General features: G+C 38.0%; 1 protein-coding gene and 1 long non-coding RNA gene across 3 annotated transcripts in view; both read left to right on the plus strand.

Annotated features, from left to right (window-relative positions):
- Positions 1-23,730, plus strand: part of LOC133516218 (uncharacterized) — a 145,494-nt gene extending 121,764 nt beyond the window's left edge. For both annotated transcript variants that reach the window (XM_061849030.1, XM_061849029.1), the window contains 2 exons: positions 6,125-6,303; positions 22,703-23,730. In XM_061849030.1, the coding sequence (XP_061705014.1) occupies positions 6,125-6,303; positions 22,703-22,803 (280 nt within the window). In that variant the 3' untranslated portion in view covers positions 22,804-23,730. The remainder of the gene's footprint in view (positions 1-6,124; positions 6,304-22,702) is intronic.
- On the plus strand, positions 4,131-5,777 carry LOC133516701 (uncharacterized). The gene is made up of 2 exons (XR_009799258.1): positions 4,131-4,382; positions 4,505-5,777. It is a non-coding gene; the product is annotated as an uncharacterized LOC133516701 (long non-coding RNA).
- Positions 23,731-24,517: the final 787 nt, after the last annotated feature.

The raw sequence follows: 24,517 nt of genomic DNA on the forward strand, positions 1-24,517 counted from the left end.
CTTTGATTTTATTTATCATTTTAGGTGTTTGCTGCTGTCTTAGATAAAATATTTTGTGCATTGGCCCTTGAATTTTAAGAACCTATATTTTGTAAATTGCACCTTTTGCTACTAACATTATTATTGCATACATCAATAGAAAGAAATACAGAGAATACAGCATACATTTAACTAAACAAAATGGCATAGTTCGTTTTTGTAAATTTCTTTTTTTTTTATACAAAATAATTAAAAACTCCACTGCCTACTGTAAAACAAGCATTATAATTAATTCAAGCAAACAATTGAAAATAATGACATGTCAATTTCATTTCGAACATCTGATAATGGTCTCACCCATTACCAGTCCGCCTGCAGTCTCTGGTCCTAACGGGCAGTCTGCCGTCCTAGCCCAATAACGTCTACACACGATTTTCGCCTGCCGGCAATGATCTGCTGCTACCTCTGTAATTATACACTAGCAATTGAAAGTCGTCAGTTTTCGCCCCAAGACCACGGACTGTCCGACCGATATCTGTCGATGCCGACCGGAATCGTCAAGCGGCCACACACTCTCGGTTCCTGTTAGTCGTCAGTCCGACATCTGAAATTGAACTATTAGTGTGTGACCTTTTGCGATTAACTGACAGTTAAAGATAATCATCCGGCGAACTGGTTATCGGTGGGTCCCTTTAGGCAATTAATAATATCAATTGACAAAAATGTAACTATTTCATATTTTCAACTTCTCTTTTTTTATGAGATGATTAGAAAGAGAATGAAGTTTTAATTTTCTCATTATTTTTATGTACTATCTATATGTATCCCAGTAGCACGAACTACAGGGATAAAAAGTGATTTGCGTTAGTGTGCTTATTCAGAAAGGCATTATCAGATACAATAATTATTGATTAGGTCTCTTCAAAACGAATTTAATTAGAATACCTGTGTCTTTTAGAAAGTAAGTTAGTATCACACACACACACTACCGTCAAAAAGTACTTACTTTGGCTAATATAGCGACGTAATACGGCGAATTATGCCTGGAAGGCCCTAGACACAGCTAGCACGAGTTGGCATTAAGAATGTACGTTGGCGACTGTGTGAACTCGATTGAACTCCCTCTCTATCGCACCAATCTATCAGTGCGGATGCCGTCAAGTTTACACAGTCGCTAACGTAAATATCAAGTGTCAATTTTAAAGTTGGTATTTTTCTCATTCTGTCAAAACTTACTAGAGCGAGTTTAATCAGCAAACAAAACACCTCTCACTTAAAATAATAAAAAAAACCTTTCTTCAACAATGTGTCCTTTTGTGGGTTTATTTCCTCCAACATTCTGATAGACGGGTCAGCCACATCCTACTAGATGTGGTTCTTTGTGAGGGTTCAAAATGTAAAAAAACTATGGTGCCAATAAATAAGTGCCTAAAATTATTTGATTATGCTTACGTACATTGCACTTAAGTGCCTTTGACAGCGCTAGCGGTCAGGTAAATCCAATTGTACGTTGTAACGAAGTTATAAATACACAGTACCTAATGTGTCCGTTTTCATAATAACAAAACTGAATTGCAAAAATATTAATAAAAATGTATTGAAATACTACCGGGGAATAGCCGGATAAAATACGAAACCATTTTTACCAAAGATGATTCGGAGACGCGATAATAAAAAATCTTGCGGCGGGGTAGGATAGGGAAGCTGATATTTATTCTTGATTATTTGACTACTCTGTGCTTGTGTACATAAGGTATGTTATACCCACCCTTAACTTTATGGACCAATTACCGACACGAAACTGTCATTCAAAGACAGAAGCCAATTCAAGCTTACATTTTGACATAAAAATGATATCACAATGATAATGATGTTATCATATTGTTCTCCTTCACTCGTGAGTCTGGCTTGCGTCCCTTCTTCGCCCGCTTCGGTTGATCCTAATGCCTCTCAATAGTCTCAATTAGTTCAAAGTTCAAAGTTCAAAGTTTTTTATTGTATGTAAGAATCATGTTACATTGTAGCTCGAATATACAATTGCATATTTAGTCACACCGAAACTTTGAGAACCTTGTAACTAGACGCATTAGCAGATCTAGTTAACATATAAAAATAATTGGCACAAATAATCGGTCCATATCATTTTCATAAACTACAAACCTCAATTATTATGTTCCAATATTAATCAAAATACTAGTAAATAGTATGTATATATCTAATAAATTAATTCCCTAAGTTTAATGGAATAGAAGCAAAATATTCTCACGAGAAATTCTAAACAACAAACAAAGACTTTAACTAAATCATGCTTCGTAGTGGGTCGTTAATCAGAAAAAGTGATTGGTACTCGAGTTTAAAGGGTAATAAACTAGTCAAACGTATAAGGTAAAGGCATCAGTGCTCAGCCATGCATCAGTGATCAGCCTTTCTTGCTTTTTTTTGCTTGTAAATATCAAAGTTTTTCAGATTTTCATGCCAAAAGTAGGTGTTATTATAGATTAATAAAGTATGAATTGAAAAGTAACTTAATTTTTAAAAGAATTGTTTAGCATAAACCACAACACTACTTCTAAGAAGTGCTGTCTTCTGACATGAAGGGATATGTCATATGCGCCATTTTTTTTGGAGCGTCACATGGTATTTTGATCAGACGTTAGCAGCCGAATTGTGATATTTTTTTAAAAGCATGTGCACTGCTTCACGTAATTAATACTTAATTTATCTGGAAAAAGTAAAAAAAAATTAATATAAATCCATATTAAAGTAAGCCCTGGCCGATTACTGGGTTTGAGGCAGTAATTTTAAAGGGATCGTGGACCCAGAGGCCAGCCGATAGAGGCTGAGCATAGGTTTCAAGATTTTTTTATTTTCAAATGCAATGTAAGTCGTTAAATCAAGGACCTTTAAATATCTACATTATTATGACTTTATTTCATTGAAATACATCAAATACTCAGTAGTCATCCTGTGGCTAACCACTGGATACTGAGATCACGGAACTCGGAACCCAATAGCCAGGCGTTAAAATGGGATGGCTGTAGATTGGGTACTTAAAGGCTGTGTCTTGGTAGACGGGAGGCTGATTGCTGGCGGAAGGGCCCTTGCATTATATTGCACAATAAACTTCATTTCAACCCAGTCAAGTGTTGTGTGTGTACATTTAGCCGCTCTCGTTCCGCTATATATGGGCATTATATACTGGGGTCAGAGCCAATAAATCGTGTCTTTTCCGTCAAGGATCTGGGCGTAGTGTTCGATGCACGGCTAACTTTTCACGAGCATATTTTTTCTCTCGCGAAGAGCTCCTTTCAAAGGCTGGGTTTTGTAATCCGAAATCTTCGCGATTTTCATGACCCGGTGGCTATAAATATGGTGTACAATGGTCTAGTAAGGAGTAAGCTGGAGACTTCGTCGATCATTTGGAACCCCTACGAGTCGACGTATGCTTTACTGCTTGGGAAGGTCCAGAAAGCGTTTTTAAGGTTCCTTTATAAAAAAATATTCGGATTCTATCCGTACCTGTACCCGACAAAGTATCTTCTCGGCTCCCTCGGGTACAATTCCTTGGAGGTCAGGCGGAATTACCAACTCCTTGTCATGGCATGCCGAGCCTTGCGTGGGGAGTCAGACTGTCCCGAAGTTGTTTCTGGTCTCGTGCGCCTGTTTGTTCCGGACGTCCCGAGAATGGCCCTCAGACCACGACAACGCGACCTGTTGGCCGTGCCGCCGGCGCGCACCGTATCGCGCAGGAACTCGCCGCTGCCCCGCGCCCTCTCACTGCTCAATGCGCTCCTGGCATCGACGCCTGAATGCGATCTATTTGCTTGGCGATGGGCGGCAGTGTATAGTGAGTGCTTGAGATTCTGTGAGTCGATGGATGCTAGGTGCTCAACTGTCCCAATTTAATTTGTTAATGTGCCATTATTGTTTTTATAATTGTTAATACTTATAATTATTAGTTAGTTTAAGTTTCGTGACGCATTGGTTCAACTGTAATGTCATGTAAACATTTTTATCAATTAAAAAAAAAAAAAAAATAATGAAATATTTATTATACCATATATACCATAAGCTAAATTAAATTACGTTTTATTTTTTATAAAAATATAATAATAAATATAATAAAATATAAAAATATAAAAATAAATTATTGATGAGTAAATACATTCATAATTCTTATTGGTCAATTAGTGGGCAAATGAGACGTTCTTGAACATAGAAATTTCGTGGAGGGGCTGACTATTGGTGCCTTTACCCTACGATAAGTACGAGAGAAACGTCTAACACGTCTGGAGCGTTTGCCGAATGTTATAAATAGCTCAGTTTTAAGCCAGGACCGCTATTATATTTTTGACCGTCGGATTGTCACTTTCTCTGGCTTATTCGTAGACGTAAAAACAAAGGTTGATATTTTGACGATTGAATGTTTGACATTGCGTAGCTACTATGCTGCTCTTTGTCAAACTGTTCAATTGTTATTTTAGTGTCAATACTTACTTATTTTTGTGGATTTTTTGTATTTTAGAGCCAGTTCAGTGTCAGGTTGCATGGTCAACCTACCGAGTACACCTAACCAAACGGTGACAAGCAGGTTTACTCGGGAATCCAGTAGAGAGTTAGGTCCAGGTCGCGAGAGGGGCCTGGCGTCAGCCTTTTTACCAACACAGGTGACGATTATACCTCTTACGTTCTCTTCAAGGTCTGACAGAGGGATATGAGGGTCTCACGTGTGGACCATTAGGAGTAATCCTTACTCATTGAAATCTGTTGGTAATTGAAGAAGCGTTGTCTTGTTAAATATATTTATTTATACACATTATATACATGATTAGGGCGCCTTATTCGTCTGTACCCAGGCTTCGGCTAACACAGACGGGGGGAGGCAATCACACAGACACTAGGGTTTGCTATACCTCGGTTTTGTCGGCCGAACGTTTAGAGCTTAAATTAGGGTCCCTCACACACACACACTCCTCCCTGTAAAAATAGAGGTTCGCCTCTAGTTTTACACACATTAGAATAGGTGAATTTGGGGTAGAGTTAGGGTAGAGTCATTATTTGGGTGTTAGGTTTATTTATTTTCTTTCACATTTAGTTTGATTGTATACAAAACTAAAATCATTAGAGTTTTAACTGTTTTTAATTAAAAAATAAATTAAAATCTATCTTCAGTAGCATATGGATGGGTTACTGAGGCTCGTACATTAAATATGATTGAAGGTTTATATATTTTTACATTGGGTGAGATAGGGGAACAAAGTTATTTGAGGACATACTAAATAATTTTGTTATAGGGAGCTAGTGACAGGCGGAGCAGTTCACTAGTGACAATTGAGCTTTTCTATAACTGGGGAATGAAAGGGTAAATAAAGTCATATTTAAAAGACGATTGTTTTCAGTATTCCATACATTAATAGTACATTTAGATGAGTTTCTTGGCGTTTCTTCTCGTCTGAAATTAGGTTACGAAACGTTGGTAGAGTAATATTACATAGTGCTTAGGAATACCTATTAAAAATAAAATAAAATAAAATAAAATGGGTATTAATTAGCTTAGAGACCCGTCTTCATCCGGGCGTGACAGTAGATAAAGTATGTTTGTACTTACTATTCTTTGCAATATATTTACTTATGGTTACAATGGTTACATATACATATTTTCCTTTAGCTAGCTAGGTTAGCGAAGAGATATATTAAAAGGAAAATATAAGTTTTAAATTACAAACAAAAAGGGCTTACTACTGTTCACGGTAACTGGTCACGGTAGGGCCCGGTAGGAGATAAATTCTAAAAAATATATATTATTTACTATTTTTTTTATTTGTCTAACAATAGAATATATACAAATTCATAGGATATTTAGGGATAGTTTTGAAAAACCCAAATCGTATTAGTTTTCACATAAAAGACGAAGGGTACTAAGGTTCACAACGTAAATACACTAGACGATCACATGGCCAAATTTATTTATTTTCCTATTTTTATTTAATCCTGGTTGAATTTTAGTTAATTAGTTTAATAGTAGATAGGGTAAGGTACAACCTCCTGTCCTTTATTTGAGTAGTTGAAATTCTATCGCGTTATATTAGTAAGGCTTCATTTACTAAAGTGAGTACAGTATATTAGTATTATTTATTGTCGTCAGGTATCACAACAGCCGTATGATAAACTACGACGCCGAGCGCGGCATCAACGTGACCACCGACGCCGCGCAGCGCGTCTCGGATCTGCTCATACCAGCGGCGTCTGTGCAACACGCTGGCAACTATACTTGTGTGCCCAATAACGCCGTTCCTGCTAGTATATACGTCCACATATTTAATGGTAAGAATGAAAACTCCATACACCTAGCAGCTGTTTCATCACTGTGACAATTTTCACCTGACAATGATGGAACGAACGTCATAATCGCGGCAATAATGGGGCAGCAAATATCACACTCATTTTATCATGGAAATTGACGGATAAAGTGGTGGCAACAACAACGTAGCAACAGTAATGCAACTGCAGTTGATATCCGAACCAAGCGCTACCTTAATGCAGCTATAAACGTCATTCGTCCATCCGAATGTCACCTAATGCAACCGACAACTGTAGAATCTTAGAAAGCTGTCGAATTTTTCGAATAATAACTACTAATAGGCGCAAATGTCAATACTCGGTTGTTACTACTTTGATGGTTGTTACCAGACCATTAGCGCTACCGCTAGTTTTGACATTGACATAGGTATTCGCTTACGTCTATTCGTAACTTACTTTCTATGCATCTCAATCGTACTCGCATATTAGCGATGTGTAGAAAATAATTTACGTAGACGTGAGCGAATATGTCAATATCAAAACTGGTGGTAGCCATATCATCTGTATGCCTAAGTGCATGCTGTAAGGGTGTTCCTTCTGGAGTAGGTCCATGAAACTTTTGTATAATGTAGAATATAAATTGGTTCATTTTTGAAAAAAAAAATGGTGTGTGTACCATGAGCCAAACTTGATATACAGGGTGATACTTTTTTTTTGTTTTTTTTTTACAAGAATTTAAATGGTTAGGGGGTTATTATTTTTTTAACACATAGCTTTTAGTCTTATTAATATTTGTAAAAAAATTGAAATTCGTCACTTTCATAGTTAAGGAAAAAATAATTAAAACAGTTTTGGGGTTAATCGGGTGTTTTTCACCCCCAGGGGGTAACAGAGGGATGAAACTTTGTGCAGAGTATAACCTCCCCAAAAGGCATCGTTTGATTACAGTTTCGGCCCAAAATCGCTGGGGGCAATTTTTCCTAGGCTATCCTGCTACACCCTTTTAGGAGTAATATAGAGAAAATCGCTTGTTTAAACATATAACATAAAATTATATTAAAGGAATATAGTTTTATAGGCGATTTTTCGATTCATGTTATAATGTCGTGGGCGGATTAGTGTCGGTATAAAACCTGATTCGCCCGGGTACCTGAAGATTTTTTTAAATTAGATGCGTAATTTTTTTCATTAGTAATATGAACTTGACTTTGTGACCTTTGACTTGGGATTCAGAATAGTCATATAGGAAAAAACCAACAACTGTGGCCGTGTGCCTTCCCAAATAATTATTTGTGTAGCATCTAGTAGATATGCATAGATGCCTTCTAAAATCGATATATGTATTTCGTTCGTTTATTATTGTATTTATAAGTTTGTCTATTTAGATATTTGTTACTTTATAACCAAAAACAGTATAACTTTGGCAATTGAAGCGCTGGTGGCCTAGCAGTAAGAGCGTCTGATTTGCAATCCGGAGGTTGAGGGTTGAAACCCCGGCTCTCCTACGCGGATGACGTGGCGGGAAGTACAATATTTCGAAAAAACTGTTATTCTTCTATTTGCAACAACGTTTTACATTTATTTTTATTATTTATACATTTTGAGCAATCGTATCCGCAATCTTGTTAGCTTCCGTATCAATTTTAACTCCCATTTGCATCGTATATGTATGTAAAGCTAAAGCTTCTGCGGATTCGGGCTTACAATTTCCTTTGATTCCCCGGGAAACGGCCGGGAATAAGACGAGAATTAACAGAGCAGCTACTGTTACAGTATGAAGTTAAGTTCTAGGTTCTGTTCGATTAAGAACGTCTTAATATTAGCATATATATGGCTGAATCGCAAAATTAAATTAATTTTACGTACCTATTAAGGACAATAATAAGTCTTACAAATATCAAGTAGGTATATCATTTACTTATTTCAAACATAAGTTTACAGCATAGCCCAACATACTTACATTCTTGCTTACACATAAAAAATATTCAAACTGCAAAGAAAAGATAAGAGCCAAGCTAAGGAGGATAATCTTATGTCAAGGAAATTGTTTCCAGTAACATGTTAACTCCTAATCATATTAAATTTTCCTTGAGGAAGTCCTTGGAAACAAGTAAAACATCATATAAAATCACAAACGGTACGTAAATGCTTGGTTAACAATCTACTATGGTACCTTCAGAATGTCTCGTACAACCGTCGTCTATCATTTAATTTTCTGCCTCACCACACATAACGACCGTAGCAGATATTGAAAAACTAGCTTTTGTTCGAATGTACTAAACAATGAATGCTATTACGGCAACATATTTGATTCGGCTCGGCTCGAAATTTTTAATTATATTTTATTAAAAATTATTCAAAATTCAAAAATTTATTCTGCAAGTAGGCCTCAAAGGCTCTTTTACAAGTCAATACAACATATTTTATACTAACATCATATAATGACATGAAAAACAAATAATAACATTTATAAATACAACAGCCAATGGGTAACCTGGGTAAACATTACATTATAATAATCTTAAAATAAATAATTACTACAATACAATAGAGATGTATAGTCTCTATGGTTAAAAACACATTAAATAAATAAATAATAAATAAATATTATAGGACATTATTACACAAATTGACTAAGTCCCACAGTAAGCTCAATAAGGCTTGTATTGAGGGTACTTAGACAACGATATATATAATATATATAAATACTTAAATACATAGAAAACACCCATGACTCAGGAACAAATATCCATGCTCATCACACGAATAAATGCCCTTACCAGGATTTGAACCCAGGACCATCGGCTTCATAGGCAGGGTCACTACCCACTAGGCCAGACTGGTCGTCAACACACAAACATTAAATCTGGAGATGTAAAAGGTCCCCAATGTCAGAGTACTAATACTAATAAAATTTGGAGGTGTAAAAAGTTTCTCCAAGTGTCAAAATAAAATTTATACTAAATAAATAAACCGCGTCTGGACTGTTAAACTAGCAGTCTCATAAACTAATGCCACAGAATACATAACTACTATGTACCAAGTCAAATATATTATACAGTATGACAGAGACGTATAGTCTCCACGGTTAATACATTATATTTGGAGATGTATAAGGTCCCCACGGTCTGAGAAAAATAATAATACACAATAATAATGACATTAATAAGATTTGGAGGTGTAAAGGTTCTCCAAATGTCAAAGAATAAAAAAAATAAAAAATTGTATGAAATACATGTTTCACGTCAGGAGACTGTCAAGCTAACAATCTTAAAACTAGTTCTACAGAATACATAACTACTATGTATTTAATATGTCAATGTCTTCATCAAAATAACTAAAACATAACAAACATTCATACATAGGTACGGTTGAATAGCTAGAAACAACAGCGCCATATGCCTCTCCGGGACACTGCACGCAAAACTATTACAGCTTTTGAGACTGGATACTTGACCATGATTCCGTGTCTCCCAAGTAGTCATCTATTTTATAGTATCCCTTTTTGAGAAAAACCACTTCGTTTAGTTTTTTATGTAATCAGGACTCTGAGTCATATTTTTAAGTTAAGATCCACTGAAACTGATTTCAATGTTTTTATCTAAAATATCCTAGACATTATGAGGAGATCTTTAAAGGTACAGGTTAAAATTGGGGCCAAGTTACCGCGTGTACATTGAATCACTGATATGATATGATAAAAAAAAGATTTGAGTGCCTATAGCTCCCGTAAAGATAATATTTTTCACGTCAGCTACATGGTGTCGGGTATCGCCAAATAGTAAAAGTATCTTACTACAGTAATTCAACTAGAGCTCTCACTTTTGTATGTTAATGCATCATTTTTTGAACTGTGCTTAGATTTTATAAATCTACATCTTCTCTGAATAACTACATATTAAACCATAATGCCGCGTGATACTGCACTTAACGTATGAAATTTATGTTCTAGCTAATTATAATTCATTCATTAGATAGGTAGTTACACTTCTCTTTTTCTTTTGAACTTCCTAAAGGTCAATTTTCACAAAAGTCATACGGCTGTGCCTGACCATAAGCCCGCTAAGCCCTTTTATGTAATATTAAAATGTTTGGATCAGGCTCATAAATTGTCAAGTGGCATAGAGTTTCTGTCGTAAATTTAAAAATTAAAAGAATGATAGCCCACATTATTTAAAATGTATTGTTATTCCGTGTCTATATATATACTTAACGAGTGTAACAAATATATCGTTTTAAGGCATAACCGCTATCAAATTACAATTACGAAATGTCACTTCCATGTTTTGAAAGACATAAAATGAAATGCAAAAAAGAAGTAAAAAATTAAATGTTAAAAAAAAAAGTTGCTTACCCCTAGCCTAGGCTGGTTGTTAATGGCGGCTAGCCTCCCAACCGCGCGCGCGGGTGGGCAATGACCCCGCCTCTTTTTGCCACTGCTATACTTATATACGCTACAGGCGCCATCTAGCAGCGGAAGATGAAAGTGATTGAATTGATCGATATTTTCGTCGTTTAATCACGAAATAATAATAATAATAATACTTATGCAGTCCTTAAAAGGAATTTAAAACTAAAGGTTAATTTAAAATTTAAAACAGACGGACAAAGTGCTGGCTTCATCGTATTTCAAATACAAATTACAAAATACATTTTAAAAAGTACTTGAACTACAAAATATAAACTACTTACTTTGGTGTAGGTACAACATACAGTGTCCAAAAGAATGTACTACAAATACAAAATAAATTTTATAAATTTTTACGAAACTTATCTGTCAATACTTTTTACGGAATATGAATTAAAGAATAAATTCCTTTCAAAATATCTTAATTCCCATACTTATTAGCCAAGGATATATGTTCAGATCTGTCCGTGTCGGATCAACTCCCACCATACACGTCAGACGTCCGATCTATCTGGCAGACACATTTGTACGTTGTATTAGACGGAAATTAATTATGTCAATTAATTTCCGTCTACTTGGTGAATGAATCTACGTGTATTCAAAATGTCAGTCAAAACAGACTCTCAACTGCTGCTGAGTAGCATATGCTGATCATAAATTGATGTATATTATATCAATATCAATCTTAATATAGCGTATAAGGACGCTTATTTATATACTCTTACCTATACAAAATACGAGTACTTGTTTGTATTTCAAATACATGTAGGTCATTTATTTATTTTATTTATTTATCAAAAAAAGTTGGTACAATATACATTACATAATATATCGCCAAACATAACGTTTATCGGCGAATGTTGCACTCACTTACAGTTTTTGTGTACCCGATCTTATGAACTATTTATTTATCTAAGTATTTATGTAGGTGAGTATGTATGTAGGTGTGTATTGTTTTTCTTATCTGTAAAAACTAGTTGCCCAAGCTTGGGATTGTTTTATAGTTTATTTATTTATTTTTAAGTTGAGGCACGTTTTGAGTTGAGGTATTTAGTAGCAACTTTTTCAGTTTCGTTTTAAACACGTTTTTGCTGTTACACTCGTCTTCAAAGGAAATTTTGTTAAAAATTCGCGGTGTAAGATAGCTGCGCGTTCGTTGACCATAGTAGTTGTTGGCGGTGGGCTCCGCGTACCTACGGCGCTCTGACCCTCTTTGCGGTCGTGTGTGCACTCGCGGCGTTTTAAACTCAGAACATTTAAACTGATCAGTTGCTAATAAATATCTAACCTTGTCATGCACTGGTATGACGCTTAATGTTTTGAATAAGGCTGCGTTATCATTCTTACAGGTTTTTATGGTATTTTCGTTTGTAATGTTTTTTAACAGTCTCAGTTGTAAATTAAGCACATGGTTTAGATAGGTTTTAAAAGTATGTCCGTAGGCTATCAATCCATATCCAATTACAACGTCAGCCAGTGAATGATACGTAAGTTTTTTTTTATTTACAATATTTTTAAGATAATTTTTTACATAATATGGACCTTAGCCTATTGCACACTATGTTTATATGTATTTTCCAATTAATGTGACTATTTATAGTTAAACCCAGATATTTGAAATTTTGAACTACTTCTATTATTCTACATTTACAATTATGTTTGTTGGTATGTAAACAATCATATGTGTGACCAATAATTTTAATCATATGTGTGACCAATTATTTAACAGGATTATGGCACTTTTTAGTATACGGGGAACTTATAAGCAAAAATTTTGTTTTCTCTGTATCCAAAATGATTCCGTTATCGTGAGACCACTTGAATATATTTTCAAAATCTTCCTGTATACATGTTTGTATGATATTAGGGTCTTTGTCAGCATAAAGTAGACATGTGTCATCATCATACATGTAAGTGGAGCAGTTCCGCACTACATTTGTCACACTGTTTACATGCATGATGTACCCCAGTGGACCATAGACCGAGCCGGTAGGTACCCCCGATTGCACGTGTGCCTCCTCTCCGCTATATCCGCTCCATCGATAGTGACTCGGAGAGTCCGACCTTTCAAGTAAGTACGAAATACTGCCCAACATAGAGAGGTAAAAGACGAACGATCGAACGAAGCTGTCGGCCCGCAGGAAGCTCTCTGCAATTGCTAAATTTTCCGATTTTAACTCAAAAGCGCCGATACCCTAATAACGCCAAAAGGTCGTGTGTACTTAATTCTTCGTTTTCATGGAAACATCATAGCATTGTATCTAGTTAGGACTGTAATAAGGGAATGTGGTTTAACCGTGGTGGCGAATATAAACTCAGACGTAGATTTCTGATATTACTTTTTTTTTCTTTTAGCAAGATCACACATATCGACTACCCTAAATGAATGCCACCTTCCGAATGCCCGTCTGCAGATCTTTATTCATCTGGCAGGGCGATAGTTCTGAATTCAAATGTATAACTGTTGCCAGTTATCTTCAAAAAGACTGTGAAGATATCCAACCTTCACAATACATAAAATCAAGAGACGTTAAATTTCAATTTATGTGAATAAAAACATGTCTTAGACAATTAACTTATATACTTACGTTACGTTACTCCGATAGACAGTTTTGCAAAGAAATGAAATTTCAGAAACAAGAACGGACTACAAATTTGCACCATAACATAATTAATTGATTTTTATTTCATGCTAAAACGTAAGAAATCAGCTCAGTTGCCTAACCCCAAGAATTGGCATTCCTGCTGTTTTTTTTACGCAAACAAACTCCATAGGCCTCTTTAACGCAGAGGGAAACAAGACTTTGTTTGATCTCAGTCAATTTTCCAAATAAAATCGCAGCAAACATTTGAGAAAGTTAAAGTTTAATATGAATAATTTGGACTACCTGTCTGGCAAAGTGACCCTGTCTATGAAGCCAATGATCCTGGGTTAAAATTCTGGTAATTCGTGTGATGAGCATGGATATTTTTTCCCGAGTCATGGGTGTTTTCTATGTATATACAGGATGATTCAGGAGACGTGAGCAGGATCAAGCCTGCATATTCGGTAAATTATCAGCAACTGTTTCGTACCAGTATTTGTGAGCTTAACGTTAATTTAATTTTTACTGTTCAAAAAAAAGAGTTTTATTTTATTTACGATATTTATGGTCACCCTCTTTGTTTTATCCATAATAAGTAACAAATTGAATGTCATCGGAGTCTGGTTACTTTTATAAAATCGTATCTCACTCAAGTGTGACATTTTATTTTCTTCATAATCAAAGTGCTGTCATAACGGTTAAAGAGGTTTTATCTTTGTTAATTAAGTGTTGTAGGGTGTCCATGATTGTAGATAATCAAATTTGTCCTTAAGAAAAAGTTAAATAACAGATAAAAAGCGTGATTGTTTTACTTAAATATGATGGTGAACGATTCATTAACATTTACTGATTGTGTAGGCTTAGTCCAGCTCACGTCTCATGAATCACCCTGTATTATACTCCGTGTATTTTTGATATAACCACAAACTTAAACGAGACGTAAGTAGGTTTTAGTGGTATAAAATGATTCTGAAAATAAATTTTAATTTACTCTTAACCACAACAGCATTTTTTTTTTCGAGCGGCAATGTATTTATTTCGCACATAGTGACGTTTTGCATCGTTTGAATAGCTTACTTTGTATAAAAGTCTCTAAACATGTATACGCGTACTAGTATTGCCCCCTCCAACAATCAGTCCTTCTTATTCTTTGGGCAATCCTCTTCCCAGCTCGTCTGAGGTCGGGTCCCTTGTAAATTTACGCCAAAGAGTTCTGTTCAGGGTTGTCTACGTAGTTAGGCTGTCCTGTTTCATCTTCTTTGGCACTTTAGTCAACCAGGAAGCGAGGGATCTACCTCGTCCTCTGGATTAGTTTGGCATGTTCAGGGCCTTTTTGACGATTAGCCCCTTTAACTTTATTTAAAGGCTGCAGATGAATTACTTTGAAAAACATAACATTAACAGCACTTTAAAGAGGCAATCATTAAGTGATTAGCCTACTTATAAAGTAAGAACAATTTTGATATTTTACGTTATAGTCGACAAATAATTCATAACTTTGATTATTTTCTTTTAATACTACGTCGATGGCAAACAAGCATACAGCCCGCCTGATGCTAAGCAGTCTCCGTAGCCTATCGGCGCCTGCAAATCGAGATGTTAAATCAGTTACCCTAACCCTCCGCACCCTCGTTGAGCTCTGGCAACCTTACTTACCGGCTGGAACACAACACTATGAGAAGGGTCTAGTGTTATTTGGCTGCGGTTTTCTGTAAGGTATTTCATCAGTTGGGCCTGCTCTAGATCTGGAATGACATCCGCTGTGCTGTGCCCTACCACATAAAGCGAGATGACATTCACCGTACCCATACCTCTCTTTTAGACATAGTTTAAGGACATAGGAACCCGGGTCCATTTTCGTATAAATATTTTATTCAAGTCTATAAATCTAAAATGTATTTAAAAAGTTTTAGTCTTCTGATTCCAAGCAAAATCTCGCTTGCACAAATGAGACCATTAAGTAACTTTTCCTAAAATCTGGACCTTAAGTAATCCGTCTAACTTTCCAAGAAGTTTTTTCAACTCTGCTCCATTTTAAATGCCTTAAAACGGTTATTATGTAACGAGCTAAGGAGATTATGACATGTTTCTAAGCATCTATAGAAGGTAATTGAATTTTCGTGTTCTCGTTTCCTTGAGTAAATCAGTAAATTGGTGCTCATTAGGTTGATTCCTTATATTTGAGCTTGATGTTCCTGTTAATGAGGATATCGGTTTTTGAAGAGGAAGAAAATGATTAGTATATTTTATTGCGATTTTTTCGTAGATTTACCTATATAATATACTGTTTACATATGGTACAAAGATGTTTACATGCCTATAGTACCTACTTGTATTAATTTAATGTTTGTTACATGATCAGAAAAAGTTTGTATGGCAAGATATAAACGCTACCAATTCACTTACTAATAAATAAAAGTAGCACACAGTAAAATATTTTAGCACCATATTATTAGGTTGGCAACTAATAAACCTACCATCTCACTGTACAAGATTATTTTATTTTTTAGAGAACTAAATACAATTATTTCTTGATATTGTAAGCACCACCGTTTTCTATCATCTGTCGCCAACGCGTTGGTAAAGACATAATACCTTCCCTGTAGAAGTCTTTCGGTTTTTGATTGAAGAAGTCAGTGAGTTCGGTTTTCAGATAATCCTCATCCATGATTTTTTTTTCTTTTAAATAATGAGATAGCGAACGAAACAAGTGAAAATCAGAAGGCATAAGATCTGGTGAATAAGGTGGGTGGGGAAGGACAGTCCATCCAAGTGAAATTATTTTTTCACGAGTCACTTTAGCTATATGGGGTCGGGCGTTGTCATGTAAGAAGTACACTTTACTTTGATTTTTTGGTAAACTAGTCGCAATACGACCCAGTTGGTCACAGTAAATCACAGCTGTGATTGTACTGTTAGTTGGCAAGAGCTTTTTTTTTTTTTTTTTTTTTTATGGTAGAGGAGGCAAACGAGCAGACGGATCACCTGATGGTAAGCGATTACCGCCGCCCATGGACACCTGCAACACCAGAGGGGTTGTAAGTGCGTTGCCGGCCTTTAAGATGGGAGTACGCTCTTTTCTTGAAGGTTTGAAGGTCGTATCGGTCCGGAAATACCGCAGGCGACAGTTCATTCCACAGTTTAGCAGTGCGAGGCAGAAAGTTCCTGTAAAAACGCACAGTTGAGGACTGCCAACCATCTAAGTGGTGAGGATGGAAATGTTGTCGCGTAGGGCGATGGCGAAAAGAAGCGGCAGGGATTAATCCGAACAATTCCTCGGAGCACTCCCCGTTGTACATGCGATAGAAAATGCAGAGCGAGGCCACATCTCTACGCAGCGCCAAGGAGTCAAGCCGATCCGAAATACACTGGCAGTCGACAATTCGAGTCGCTCTTCGTTGGATGCGGTCCAGAGGGAGAAGCTGGTACTGGGGTGCCCCTGCCCATAGATGAGAACAGTATTCCATGTGCGGGCGCACCTGCGCCTTATAAAGCTGTAGGCGTTGGGCCGGTGTGAAATACTGTCTCGATCTGTTGAGCACACCGAGCTTTTTTGAGGCTAATTTAGCCTTACCCTCTATATGGCCGCGGAACTGGACTTCACTCGAGATGTCGACGCCAAGGATTCCGATACCGGGTGTGGCAGTCAGGGGAGTGCTCTCAAAACGAGGTGATACGACAAACTCTAACTTTTTTGCGGTAAACGCGCAAACTTGTGTCTTGGTAGGGTTGAAACGGACTAAGTTAAGTCGACCCCATTCAGAGACTTCTTTTAGGGAAGTCTCAATTTCAGACACAAGTTTGTTCCGGCTCTCTATGACGTTTTCCCGAGAGATATTAGTGCGGCCGGTGTAAGACGCATCACCCGTACTATCATCAGCATAACAATGAATGCCGCTGATTTGCAGCATGTCATTGATATGAAGAAGGAATAGGGTGGGTGATAGCACACAGCCTTGGGGGACACCAGCATTCACAGACATGGAGTCTGAGCATTTACCGTCAACTACGACCTTTATGCTTCTGTCTGCTAGAAAGCTCCTGACCCATACACATAATCTCTCGGGAAGCCCATAAGATGGTAGCTTCGAAAGAAGTGCTTTATGCCAAACGCGATCGAAGGCCTTCGCTATATCCAAACTAACAGCCAATGCTTCACCCTTTGTCTCGATCGCCTGTGCCCAACGATGTGTCAGGTAAACTAGAAGATCACCAGCCGAGCGGCCTCTACGGAATCCGTATTGTCGGTCACTAAGCAACTGGTGGTCCTCTAGGTACCGAAGGAGCTGGCAGTTGATAATGGACTCCATTATCTTCGAGAAAAGGGAGGTTATAGCTATTGGCCTGTAGTTGGATGGATTTGAGCGGTCGCCTTTTTTAGGGATCGGGTGTACCAAAGCTGACTTCCACGAGGTTGGGACTACGCCAGAAGAGTAAGAGAGCCGAAAAAGACGCGTTAAGACCGGTGCCAACTCAGGAGCACATATCTTCAGCACAATCGGAGGGATTCCGTCGGGCCCACTCGACTTATGAGTGTCGAGGGAAAGAAGTGCTTTACGCACTGAACTTTGGTTGAACCGGACATCCGGCATACAGCTCTCGCACCGCGGTATGGTCGGCGGCGCGTATCCCCCGTCATCCAAAGTCGAGTTGGACGCAAAGAGTTTACCTAAAAGATCGGCTTTGTCTTTTGCGTCGTGGGCCAAGGAATCATCTCCTATGTGCAAAGGCGGAAAAGATGGCGTGCAGAAATTCCCCTGGATAGCTTTGGCAAGAGACCAGAACGCACGAGTTCCCGAAGGAAGGCGCTCTAATTTCTCGCCAATTCTACCAATGTGCAGCGACTTTGCTCTGGCAATAACTCTTTTGAAGGACCTGGAGGCATAGTTAAACTCCTTTTTTAATGCGCTAGTCTTTACATCCCGTACTGCCGCTGCATCTACCCAGGCTTGGTAACACTCTTGCTTTCGGCGAGAGGCCTTTTTGCAGGAATGACCAAACCAGGGTTGGGATTTGCCACCAACAGGAACCACAGAGGACGGAATGAATAGCTCCATTCCCTGTAGCACCACGTCAGCAACAGAATCAGCAACGACGTTGGGATCATCCGGCGTGAAGCAAACCTGCCTCCAAGGGTAGGATGCAAAGAAGGACCGCATCCCGTCCCAATCTGCTGACCTATAGTGCCACACACGGCGGCTACAAGCAACTCGCCGACGCGGCGGGCACGCGAGTGGCACTGTACTCCGGATCAGGCAGTGATCCGAAGAACCGAGTGGGGCTTCAACGGATACACGATAGTCAGCCGGATGAGAGGTCAGCAGAAGGTCCAACAGGGAAGGTTCGTGGCCTTCCACATCTGGGATTCGCGTAGGCGCACTAACCAATTGTGTCAGGCCATATGCCAGAGCAAAGTTATATACAGATCTACCCGCATGATCAGTCTTGCTTGAACCAAGCCATTCGGCGTTGTGGGCGTTAAAATCGCCAAGTATAATGATCTCAGCGGATGGGATCTGTTGCTGCACAGAGTCTGCAGCCATTTGGATCTGCTCCATGAGTCGGTCAGTTTCGGCATCACCGCTATGGGACCTATATAGGCACGAATAGACGCGGGGATGGTCATCGTTGTCTATACGCAGCCATAAGGTGGAAAGGTCCCTACCTTCAAGATTTCTGAGGCGGCGAGAACAGATATCATCCCTGACGTACACGCACACCCCAGCCCTAGGCGAAAAGGAGTGTTCCAGTCCATACCCAGGGTAGGAGAGGTATGATGTGTCCGCCGGTGACGATATCTGCGTCTCGGTCAAAAAGAGCAAGGCCGGCTTTGCTGTCTCGAGGTGTAGGTGGACAGCATTAAGATTAGAATGTAAACCCCTGATGTTGCAGAAGTCCACGGTCAGGGTGGCAGGGGGTGCCACAGCTGCTTTGCTCTTGCCTCGGGCAGATGGCAGACGATTGAGCGCGGTTTTGCCCCCCCCCAGAGTACGACGTGGGGCAGCCTCGGCGTCCACGCTCAGGTATGATGTTACCTGAGCATGGAAGCCCAGCGAGGGATTCTCCAGCGCTACCGCAGCTGGTACCCTCCTGGGGTAGCTTCTTTAACTGCGCCATCATCATTAGTGAGTGGGGGGGGGGTTGGGGGTTGGAGCTCTGGGAACCTTACTCACCATCAGGAACACAACACTACGTACCTACAGAGCAGGCAGCAGGTTATTATGGCTGTGGTCTTCTGTAAGGTGGAGGTACTCCCCCAGTTGGGCTGCTCCAGATTCAAGCGTGATGACATTACGTTGTGCCCTACCTCTCTTAAACAGCTTCCAGTAAATAATTCCATTTATTCCCCACCACACACTCAAAAGAACCTATTTACTTGTGTCAGGTTTTGGTGTCGGTACGCCCGTTTCCCCAGCTCGAAGCCACTGGCGCTTGCGGGTATAGTTGACATACAGGACCCACTTTTCATCCCCTGTGATAACATCACGCAGCCACTCAGTGGTACGATGAAAACTTAGCAACTCCATACATGTGTCGGCTCTCTTCTGAATTTGTAAACTCGTCAGTTCATGTGGCAACCAAGTAGAATATTTCCAAGTGAATCCCAAGGCGTGGAGATGATTTTCTATTGCAGTGTGTGAGCAGTGAAGTTGTTCTGCCAAACAGCGTGAACTTAATCTAGGATCGGTTTCTATAAGCTATTCTAATTCCTCCACATTTATTGTAGGCGGTCTTTTTTTTTATACTACGTCGGTGGCAAACAAGCATACGGCCTGCCTGATGGTAAGCAGTATCCGTAGCCTATGTACGCCTGCAACTCCAGAGGAGTTACATGCGCGTTGCCGACCCTAACCCCCTCCCTCCCCTCGTTGAGCTCTGGCAACCTTACTCACGGGCAGGAACACAACACTATGAGTAGGGTCTAGTGTTATTTGGCTGCGATTTTCTGTAAGGTGGAGGTACTTCCCCAGTTGGGCTCTGCTCTAGATCTGGAATGACATCCGCTGTGCTGTGCCCTACCACACAGAGCGAGATGACATTCACAATGCCCATACCTCTCTTAACTCTCTCTCTTTTTGGATGAGGTTCATCAGAAAGTTCAAAATTTCCTTCCCTGAACCTCCGGAACCAATGCTTAGTGGTATCATAAGAGAGCACATCCTCACCCATCGTTGCACATATATTTGAAGTTGCTTCGGTCGCTTTTCGACCTAAACGAAATTCGTGACGTAGGAGTAGTCGAAGTTCCCTACAAGAAATCTCCATATTTCTTCTAAACTTTACTCCTTGAAGTTCAGTTGCGCAATGGTGGAGTGATTGATTCACGCTCGATTTATATACTGCGGTGAAATGCTCTAGAAGCTTCTACATTGTTCTGGCAATCGATCGAAAAAAGTGGCGGGTTTATTAGTTGCCAACGTAATAGTTTACCTCGTCTATTTGGCTAATAATAACTTGCACTGACGCTAAATATTCTGATAAGATTGTTAGGCAGTTCCCGGACTCCTAATCTATATGGGACCCAAAGAGGCTGCAACCGTAAAAGCGTTGAGCAATACGTACTTAACACTAGGACGATTCAATATTCCATATAAACCTCCTTAGCGTCATTTATTTTCTTTACTATCCCCATTTGCAAAACCAGTAGAATAGAAACCAGTGAGAATGAGCAACAGCCGCAACAGTTGTAGACGTTATAGGAAATAGTTTGAATTTGGGATTTGATGCACAAGGATACTGTAGAGAATTGAATGAGTTTTCCTTTAGCTGTTATGTCTTTACGTGTAGGTATATGCTGGATGGGGAAGTGCTTTGGCCCGCATTATTTAAATAGTAACTGTTCCATTTTTCATTTTAAACTAAACCTAGTTTGACAATAAATAATATAAAAATATCATAAAAAATATTACAAGGTCATATCACTCTCACTGTAAAAAATACCCGGAAAAACACACATAAACTGTACCTATATCGGATGAAATAGATTTTTTCGAGTAATAAAAAATATTCGAATATTCGAAAAATGAGCTCGGCTGAATAGTCGAATATTTGACAAATTCGAATACTCTAACAATCTAACTGTAAACCCAGGCTCGTACCAATGAATTTTTCGGAAGTTATGTACGAAATATCATTGAATATTTACCAGTCACTTTTCGGTGAAGGAAAACATCGTGAGGAAACCAGACTAATCCCAACAAAGCCTAGTTTACCCCCTGGATTGGAAGGTCAGGTCAGGATTTGTCGCTTTCGTAAAAACTAGTGCCTACGCCGAATCTTGGGATTCCTTGTCAAGCGGACCCCAGGCTCCCATGAGCCGTGGCATAATGCCGAGACAACGCGAGGAAGAAGATAATTATACTTAATTATACTTATGCGGTTTTTTTTTATTGTACACGCACCACGTAAGAAGGGTTGTAGTAAAGTTTTTTACCTATAAAAACAGGCGGCCTTATCGCTATAATGTTTTTAGATGTATAAACTTTTTAATATTCTACGATATCGTTGCCAAGGTTATGTTCATATAAAATTCGGACATGAGAATAGGTAAAGCTCAGAAAATCCAGCGATCAAATCCCAATCAAAAAGCTTTATTGACCATAAAATTCTCATATCGGCTGAATGAACGAATGAGTAAATGCCTGAGACTCGGTTTTTTTAACCAATCACATCTATTAACGGCTCTGCCATTGAAGCATTTTTCGATATATTCTAAGAAAGGAATTATTAAAACTTGTGATTTTTTCATTTTTTAATTTTATTTCAAAACTAAGAATCTTAGTAATGTTTTAAGATAAAATTTTACTTTTTGTGATCAATTTAGAACAGTTAAGATTAATACATTTTCATTAAAATCGTTGTTTTAAACTTTAGATATCCCTTGCAATACGTAGGTAAAAAGTATTAAATATTGCCTTTTGTTACCCGTTTAACGATACGTCTTATTGCTAAAATATGCTTAAGGTAATATCGCGCCCCTGCTGTCTGTCAGACGCAAAAATAAACAGCAGTTAATACACTGAATTAATTAATAAAATAAAGATATTCACGAATTTCAGTTAACAATAATTAATATCACAGATCAAACGGCAAGTTTATTTAGCAGAAATACATTCAACCTTTTTATTTCATGAGAAATCTTTTATGTAATAGCCAACAAAGGCTGTTGTGCTTTTGAAAACGAACAATTTGCTTAAAAAGCTTTTTGATTCATGCTAAAATGTTTTTTTTTTTTTCGATATTGTTTTTTTTTTTTATTCTCATTTACTGCATTTAATATTATCCTGCAAACTTTCATGAGTTTATGAAACGAATAAACTAATCATTTAGTAAAACCTTATAAATTTAAAAACTATTTTACCTTGTAACATTATATTAAGTTGTTACATGGTAACTATATTATATATTTAACATTACACTCTTGTTTCAGGTGAAAACCCAGCGGCCATGCAATCGTCATCGCCGAGCTACTACATCCTGGGCCACTTCCTATTACCAGCACTAACGATATTAAACCTCTCCCTACGGTGACAATCGTAAGCTTAACTGCCTTAGCAGAACGTAGCTAAGATAAATACGAGTATCTTTTCTGAAACCTTTGTAGGACGGTTCGTTTTTGCGTGAATCGATTTAGCATTCATTAGTGCGACAATGAGACGTACTTATTGCATGCAGATTTGTTTTTACTGCTGTTCAGTGTTACGAGTAGTAGCCGAGCCTAACAGTTTTTTTTTAAATTCATTCTAGCGAATCTGATGTTATTTTTTGGTGGTTTCATTTTGTATGTAACCAATAATCTAAATAAAATATGCGCGAACTCAAGCCGGAAATACACCTTGTAGGTTATTTTAACTTAAATGTAGGGAGGAGTTTGTTTATTACGAAGAGATAGTGACATTCATTTCTCATTTTGAACTATAGATGCAAGTCCACAATCTCATACTAAGGAAAATGTCACCTTGAGATTCTCGAGCGAGGTATTTTTTTACGAATCTATAACTGGAAATGTAATTTTTACTATTTGTTTAGTAATAGAAATTGCAAAGTAACCTTTGTCTGAACTATCAACGGGCTTTCATTGTTTTCATTAATCATCTGTCAGTGACTACTTTTTTTCAATTAAAGGGAGAAAATAGAACGCTTTTTTACTACTCATACACGGTTCGCAAGTAAAATAAAATTAAAATGCAACATTGGTCCTCCAAACATAAACGTAATTTTTAACTTTTAAACGATGAAATTAAGAAATTGATCAAGTCCAAAAACGATCACCTTGATAATGTTTCTACTACTTATATTTGTTAGAGGCCAAAATATCTTCCCTATGTGTATGAAAACGTGATACATACGTCAATTCCGTGATGCGAGCTTGTGTCCAAACCAAAATCTGACGCGTTATAGGTCAGTGTGACATTCACAAGTGTATTTTTTGTAGCCGCTCCTGCTTCATAAACCTGTAGCCGCTCTCCCTACAGATGAAAATTAACTATGTATAAAATAATTGGAACAACTGATAATCTTTTTATTCTGAAATAGTCGTTAACATTATATAATATAATATGATATATTATGAATTTAAAGACATTGATAGTTTAATTTGCTTTCACATTACTTTAATAGTGAAAGGCTAGACGAGAGATTCAAGTATTATTTAGTCTAAGTAGGTCCTCAAATTCATAAACGGTGCATTCTCAAAACATCTTTTTCTACTCGTCGACTGTAATGGTTGAATTAAGATTTTTTATACCAAACTGTTATTGGGTACTTTTCATGTATGGGCTACCAACTAAACTATAATATTCATTTCGAAACGGTTTAGTCAAATATAATCAAATTGACCACAGCTCACCCTGGTCAAGAGGACGAAACAAAACGATAGCTCAAATTAATTATTTATACAGTACAAACAATTGCAGAGCAATTGCAATTGGTTGTACAGTAGAAACAATTACTTCATAAGCCATAAACGCACATGTGACACCCTTAATATAGCAACATCCATAGACTACGAAAATCGCTTAGCGTTGCTTGTTAGTCTCCATAGCCTACGGTGGCCAAAATCAAGAAAAAAATTGTCTAAATATTGAATTTAGCAAGGAGCAAGTACCAGGGCCTCATGAGTTATGAGAATGTGTCGTTCGGGCTCCGGCGGGCGGGGCGCGTACGAGTATGAAGGTATCGCGGCTGCTCGCGTGTCTTAAATAGCTGTATACTTTTGGTTTGTTTACCTATATGCTTCTATTAG

The sequence above is a fragment of the Cydia pomonella genome, chromosome 3 (genome assembly GCF_033807575.1).
Source record: "Cydia pomonella isolate Wapato2018A chromosome 3, ilCydPomo1, whole genome shotgun sequence".
In the NCBI taxonomy this organism is placed as follows: Eukaryota; Metazoa; Arthropoda; class Insecta; order Lepidoptera; family Tortricidae; genus Cydia; species Cydia pomonella.